The 7693-nt window shown below is 48.6% G+C and overlaps 1 protein-coding gene across 2 annotated transcripts in view; it reads right to left on the bottom strand.

Moving 5' to 3' along the window:
* Positions 1–4755: 4755 nt before the first annotated feature.
* Positions 4756–7693, bottom strand: part of TRAF2 (TNF receptor associated factor 2) — a 37763-nt gene continuing 34825 nt past the window's right edge. For both annotated transcript variants that reach the window (XM_012808281.2, XM_023516117.1), the window contains exons 10-11: positions 6444–6592; positions 4756–5615 (exon numbers count right to left, since the gene is read on the bottom strand). In XM_012808281.2, the coding sequence (XP_012663735.1) occupies positions 5397–5615; positions 6444–6592 (368 nt within the window). In that variant the 3' untranslated portion in view covers positions 4756–5396. The remainder of the gene's footprint in view (positions 5616–6443; positions 6593–7693) is intronic.

Below are 7693 nucleotides of genomic sequence, written 5' to 3' on the forward strand. Positions count from 1 at the left end.
CGGCCCTCCAACAGTCTGAGGGACAGTGAACTGGCTCCCTGTTTAAAAAGTTTGAGGACCCCTGGTCTAGATTATATAAATAGTCCTAAAACGCAACAAGAAAACACACAGTCCAATATAAAAACAAGTAAGACACACAGACATTTTACCAACATGAATCAGATACTGAAAAGATGCAGACTAGAGCGCCAAGACACCACTACACACCCCTTGCAATGGCTCCAGTAAAAACCAAGGACAGTACTAAGTGTTTACAGCATGTGGAGCAGCAGGAACTGGGACTGGCAATGGTGTCCCACAAGGCACACAAAAGGCACCCACGTTCTGGAGAGTGGTCTGGCACTCTGTGAATTTAAGACACTACTGTGCGAACCAGCAGCCCTACTCCTTACTACCCCAGTGAAATGCAAACTCATTTAACCACCTGCATATAAAGCTATATAGCAATTCTGTTCATAACTGCAAAACACCAGAAACAACCCAGATAGCAGTTCAGTAGTTATGACCCTAAACTTTTTCCTGGCTGTACTTGTAGGATGGTAAAACCACGAATTGTGGCGCTTATCTTTGGATGTGGAAAATCTATATTGGCAGGCACCAAAAAACATTCTAAGATCTATAAAGCATTTTAGATGTTTAGAAAACATCTAATCTATTCTAAAAGGTTTTTTAAAAGGCTGAGTATACTGACTAAATCACTTAACATCTTGCATTATACTGGTTTAAATACATGCATTAAGCCCAGCACAGAAACAGCTGGATTCTTCTACCTTTAATTGTAGATGTTTCAAGTATATCTTTATTTTTGTCTTCTTATACATACAAAATGAAGAAAATCTGTTTCTCAACAAAACAAAATAGGTGACAAGCAGGGCCCATCCATGTGACTGGGGGCACTGCTCAGCAAGAACAAAGGGACAGACTCTGACACTTATCTGCAAGTCTAAAGGCATCCTGCTGAGTTAAGGTCAGTCTCAGAAAGTCACACCCTGCTGAAGACACCATCTGTTTTTTTTTTTTGAGACAGAGTCTCACTATGTCACCCTTGGTAGAGTACTGTGGTGTCTGTATGACAAAACTAGCATGGGAGAAGTACTGCCTGAGGTGGTGGGGAGGGGAGGGGTGGCCACACAGGGAGGGCAGAGGGGTCTGCCAAGATGATGGGGCCCTCCCTTGTCCTGACTATAGGAGAGTGTAAAATCTGTATGAGTGTGAAGTTTCACAGAATTGAACACCAAAAAAAAAAAAAAAAAAAAAATCCAATTCTACTACGCAAAACATTTAAAAGTTATTAGGGAGAAAATGCGTTTTACCTGTAAAAAGAGGCTGGTGGCTCACACCTGTAATCCTAGCACCTTGAGAAGCCGAGGGAAGATCCCTTGAGCCCAGAAATTTGAGGCTGCAGTGAGTTATGACACCGCTGCACTCCAGCCTGGGTGACAGACACTCCATCTCAAAGGGAAAAAAAAAAAGACAAATAAGCAGCAGACATTACACTGACAATATATCCAAGTGACAGTAGGTTGCAGCTTCAAATTTCTGAGAAAAAATGATCATCCATCCAGAATTCTCACTCAGATATCACCATTAAAAATAAGGGTAGGCTCGGTGCCAGCCACATATACCAGGGCTGGCGGGTTAGAGCCCAGTTGGGCCTGCTAAACAATGACAACTACAATTAAAAAAAAAATAGCTGGGCATTTTGGCAGGTACCTGTAGTCCCAGCTACTTGGGAGGCTGAGGCAAGAGAATGGCTTAAGCCCAAGAGTTTGAGGTTGCTGTGAGCTGTGACGCCACAGCACTCTACCGAGGGCAATATAGTAAGTCTCTGTTAAAAAAAAAAAGGTAAAATAAAGACACCTGAGACACACAGCACCCATAAGGTCAGCACCCAGAACTCCTCAAGGAATGTTAAGTGATATTCTTTCTCAAGTCATGGAAGACAAAGGCCAGACACAGAGCAGCTGTGAGCAAATAAATACACAAAATCCTGGCAACAACGGTGAAACTTTAAAAAATTATTAGTGTTGAAAACATATGACATAATTGTTAATGTGAAGGATATGGGAGGAGGAGATCAAATGCAAGCACAAATTAAAGCTGCTTCCTGGTGGACATGCAAAGTGGTGTGGCCACTGTGGGAAACACCTTAGTTCCTTCAAAACTGGACACACAGCCCAGAGCCCCCACTCCCAGGTATACCCAAGAGAACTGAACACATGTGACCACACGAAAACCTGTACACGTGTCTGCAGTCAGATTTCCATACTAGCCAAAAAAAGTAGAATAACCCAACTGTCACTGACAGATAAACAGATAAAATCTGGTCTATCAGGGCAGCACCTGTGGCTCAAAGGAGTAAGGTGCCAGTCCCATATACTGAAGGTTGGGGGTTCAAACCTAGCCCCAGCCAAAAACTAAAAAAAAAAAAAAATCTGGTCTATCCATACAACAGAATAGTACTCAGCCATAAGAAAGGAACAGAATTCTGACATACTACAACACAGATGCACTTGAAAATATGCTGAGTAGAAGCCAGCACCAAAGGCCACATATTATTGGATTCTTTTTATAAGAGTGTCCAGAATAGGCAAATCCACACAAACAGAAAGTACTACAGATTTATAGTTGTTAGGGGCCAGGAAGGGGGAATCAAGTAACTGACAATGGACAGTTTCTTTTAGGGGTGATGAAATGTCCTTCAATTACTAACGATGACTCCCTAATCACCAAGAACTCAATGTAAACAGACCACACCTGCTATGGGCCTGCCCAGATGCATTCTGTCTCCCCAGGACCAACCACTCCCACAAATGTCTTCACCTGGAGTGGGTACTTCAAGTTTCGGCAGACCTCTGCCCCTTTTCCAGCCTGAAGGCCAACCTTGCTCTCTGCTTTGGGGAGGCAGGAGACAGGGACCACCAGCTGTACTGGACAGCAATGGACCTGGCCTGGTGGTTGTTCTGCCCAGTCTGAGCAAACCAGACCCCTTTTGCTCTGACTCTCCCCTCTGCAACTCTCAACCCTCAGCCCCCTCTGCTCAGTTACCACATGCCCCAACGCCTCCCACCTTCCAAAATAGGCCCAAATCCTTCATCTACTGTTGAGGACACTTTCCTATTCTTTCCACCTCACAGTTCTAATTCATTTTACAGGGAAGGGAATGATCTCAATAATCTCTCTTTGCCTTGCATTGTCCTAGTAAAAAGTCACATGCAACTAAATTCCCAAATATATAAACCAACTATGTTAAAAAACAAAAACCAATGGAAGAAAACATGACAGTAACGTTCACCTATGGGAAGGTTAGGGTTTCTTAAGTTGGAAACAGCACCATTCACAATGGTTAAGGTCATTCAACTGACCATATTTAAATTTTACATTTCAAATATAGCTCAAAGACAAAACCAAGAACTAGTATCCTGAAATATTAGGAACTCTTACACTAATGAGCAGGAAAACAAGACTAACAACTCAGTAGAAAAATGAACAAAGACAGGGCTGAGTGTGATGACTCACACCTGTAATCCCAGCACTTTGGGACACTGAGGTGGGAGGAACAATGAATTCAGGAGTTCGAGGTTACAGTGAGCTACCATGGTGCTGCTGCACTCCAGCCTGGGCAAGAGTAAGATCTCATCTCAAAAACAAAAACAAAAAAAGGCAATTCACATGAGATTGAGAGATTTCAAGTGAGCAATAAAACTGGACAAAGATGTCTAACTCCACTGAGTCATCAGGGAGAGGCAAGACACAATGACAAGACCATCACATCTTAGAGACATAAGGCAGAGACCAGCAATGTGAACTGCCAGGGGGGCAGGAGGCAACTGGGACCTCCCCTCCTGCTAGTTTGCAGAGCAAGCTGACAGCCCCTAGGAAAGGCAAGGACCCCTCAGCTCTCCTTCCAGGCCAACCAAAAAAACAGAAGAGTAGTTAGTCTTTGCCACTGCCTCTCATGGCCAGCACCCTCAAGACAGGGCTCAGCGGGGTACAGACTGGGGAGCTAAGAAAACAGCTACCTTAGGACAATTCAGTGTACGACTTCCGTATACTTTTAAAACACAATACTCTTATCTGTGGATACATAAACATACAAAAACCGTAAAAATCCAGGTAGGATAGGAATGCACATCAGGACAAGCGGCCCTGGGGAGCCTAGGTGACAGCTGCTGGGCTCCCGTCTATCAAGGCACACACAGTGAGAGCAGGCGTGTATCCGGGTCGTCCTGGTGCTGAGGCTGCTGTTCTCCAAACTTTTCCACCCTGTTCACCTCTCAGACTGTAGGACAGAGTGAGGACATCAAGAGGAAGTCAAGCTTTTCCTGGACCCCTAATGAAGACTCCCACCAGGCCCAGCACACCCTTGTACTCAGTCCCAAGACTGCGCCCTGGTCACCAAAGCACCCCAGAATCCTGAACACAGCCCATCCTCACCCCACCTGTAACTCCAGAGCTTCTGCAGTGGCCTGGGCCCAGGATAGGTGGGCCGTGTGTGGCCTTGCTCACAGGAACCCTGTGAGAGAAGCTGGACAGGAAGAAGGAAAAAATGAACTTCAAGGCTGGATGGGGAGACACAAGAGTATTGACAGAACAGAGTAGACTGGCCCAGCTGTCTGGAGAAGCAGGCAGGGGCCAGGCACCCCATGAGACAATATCCATGGGAGTAGAAAAAGCCATGGGGCTCTCGCAGAGTCACCACTGCCACTGCTAGAAGCTGCAGACAACCTGGAGCCGAATGGACACCACTCATGGCACAGTCTCAGCAGTTTAATGATGGTGTCTTGGCTGGATGGGTGCAGTTCACACACACCGTTCAGTGGGCGAGACTGTGCCTGGGACCAGCACCCTCTTCTGGCCACTGGCCCAGCTCCGCAGCACCAGACAAGCACACAGAGGTCTAACATGTTCCCTTCTCTCTAGGGGCCAGAGGGCAGAACTGGATAGCACTGCTTCCTTGCTCTGTGGATGGCCTGGGGAAGCCCTACCTGCTAAGCACAGAGAGACCTGCCTGTTGCACTCCTGATGCCACCCTGCTCTGAAGCCCCTTGTGGAATGTGCTCTTGTCCAAGAGCCCCACAGGGGCCTCTCTTTCCTTCATAGAACAGTGAGGGCAGTTACTGCCAAAAATCCTTTAAGATCCTCAACTGATCCCACCAGGGCCTCAGGCTGAACCCATCTCCCTTAACCCTCCACGAAGTCTCTGAAATCTAAGGATTGACCAATGGCCCCTTCCGTTGTGTGATGCTGACCTGGCCTTTGGCCGACAGCCTGTCAAGCACCAAAGCCCAGCCCCCAACCAACCTCATGCGGTGAGGCCCTGACTTGAAGTAAAGTGGGCAGCCCCTCACTGAGTTGGCTATGCCTGACTGCCCCCGAGCCCTGGTAGGTGGTGACTAGAGCCCTGTCAGATCCACAATAGCCTTGATGAAGATGGCATCATCCCGCACATAGGGGTTCTTGGCCTCCATCTTGGAGACAGGGCAGAAGAGGGGGCAGCCGCTGGCGATATTCATGTCGTTGACTGGCCTCTGAAAAGAGGATGAGGTCACGTCGGGCCTGAAGGCATCAATGACATGTTCCCGATTGTTCTGGTCCAGCAGCATTAAGGTCACCTGCAGGGGAGAGCCCCAGGGAGGAACACAAGCCCATGAGTACCCTCACACCAGCTCCACAGGTCTGGACACACACAGTCACACATGTGCCAGCCCCAGTCCCAAGGCCAAGGCCATGGCCACAGGGTTACAGGACCTGGGCATGCAAGCCACAGTGCCCAGAGCATCTTGCCTGTGCAATCTGTGCCCATCTGGCGTTTTCTGCCCACTGATATCTGGAATCTTAGGCTGAAGCTTGGCACTTCTGAATTTGTGTCATTTTGTGCTTTTTCTTAATAATGTTCATCTGATGGCCCAACATAGACATTTTCTTGACAGACAGATCACACAGCCCCTGATGCCTAGCCCAGAGGGGAGCACTCTCCCAGGAGAGCCTGAGATGGCCTCTGTTAGGCTGAGAACGGGGCACCCCAGGACAGATGCAGGTCCCACCACTCACCCCACCCACACTGCTTGGCTTCCTCCCCCAGCTACCCAGGGCAGGCCTCAGTGTGTGGAAAGGAAAGGGCCTTGCTTCATCCTGATCTCCAGGTCTTCAAATCTGCCACTAAAAATAGATTATGGTTTTCAAAACACTGACTTACACCTCAGATAAAGAGGGCTCAGTAGCTGTACCCTTCCCTTCCTTAGAAACAGATTCTCCAAGGTAGTGTTTTCAGAGAGCTGGTCTTGGCAGTGACAGTGCCGCAGGAGAAAGCACCTATTGCAGATACCGAGGTCCAGCGAGCCTGGGTGGCCCTGTCCTGGACAACCTGGCCAGACAGAAGTGGCACTGCCCCAAGGACCTCCCCAGTGCTACCCACAGGGAATCCTGCAGGACTCCCGCACCTTCTGGTTGAAGGGCCACCGCAGGAGGGCGTCATTCGGGCCTTTCATCACCACAAAGAAGAGAGAGAGGTGTGTCCCTCGCCCGGTGCCATCGCCGTTCAGGTAGATGCGCAGACACATCTTGTAGCCGTATCTGCTGGTATAGAAGGCTGGGGGCAGGGGGCGCCCGTGAGCCCACAGCCCTGGAAGGCAGGGCTCTCCCCACCGGGCTGTCCTCCTAGAGGACAGCAGCACACAGAAACATTTGGGTTCTGGGGATACAAAGACAGCATTTTTCTCCCCTCAAACTGTGCATAGCTGCTAATAAAAACAAATCTCTTTGTTATAAAGCATAGTAATTAGAAACAGCTTTTTGAACCCCCAATGGAGCCCCCAAGTTGGCAACACATGAAACCATGAACTTGAGGTGGGTGGTACAGAAGGCAAGAACCACCTGACCCAGTACCCAAGCCCATGGAATAGTCACAGAGGGAGCCCAGGCTGGCTGAGCGCTGTGGCATGGAACCCCATCTACCTTGGAAGAGGCCCCAGCCAGGGTGAAAATCCAGAACAGCAGAGTCAACAGATGAACCCTCATCACCACCAAGATATACAGAAAATGAGCAACCACAGGCAGCACCCATAGCTCAGTGGGTAGGTGCCAGCCACATACACCCAGGCTGGCAGGTTTGAACCTGGCCCAGGCCTGCTAAACAACAACTACAACAACAAAAATAGCCAGGCATTGTGGTGGGCACCTGTTTGAGGTTGCAGTGAGCTGTAACACCATAGCACTCTACCCCTCGGTGTAAGACTCTGTCTCAAAAAAAAAAGAAAAAAGAAAATGAGCAACCACAAAGTGGTTATGCTTTCACACCACATGATATCACGTGCAAAGAAAATCTGCAGGCTGTGTGATCCTTAAGCTCTGCCTGCTGGGTGACGCCAGCAGGGGAGCCTCTTGGCTGCAATCCCCGGCACCTCACTCAGAAGTCTCCCAGCTGCTGTTCTCACCCTGTGTGCAGGCTCATTTATCAGCATCACCTGAGGCAGATGCTTTACATAATTAGGCCTCTTGCCCAAGTGTAGCTCTTGTGAACACTGTTACTGAGGCTGGGACTCTGCACCACCAACCTTTCATCTCACTCTCACTACAGAGCTCTTGGGACGCCAAATCACGACAGGCACCATTCTGTGGGACTAGCCCATTGGCACAGGAAAGACATCTCAGAAAGAGCAGGGCTGTGCCTTGTGGGCTGCCCGAGACTATG

The sequence above is a fragment of the Otolemur garnettii genome, unplaced genomic scaffold (assembly GCF_000181295.1).
Source record: "Otolemur garnettii isolate 467f Iridium unplaced genomic scaffold, OtoGar3 scaffold00087, whole genome shotgun sequence".
NCBI classification, from domain to species: Eukaryota; Metazoa; Chordata; class Mammalia; order Primates; family Galagidae; genus Otolemur; species Otolemur garnettii.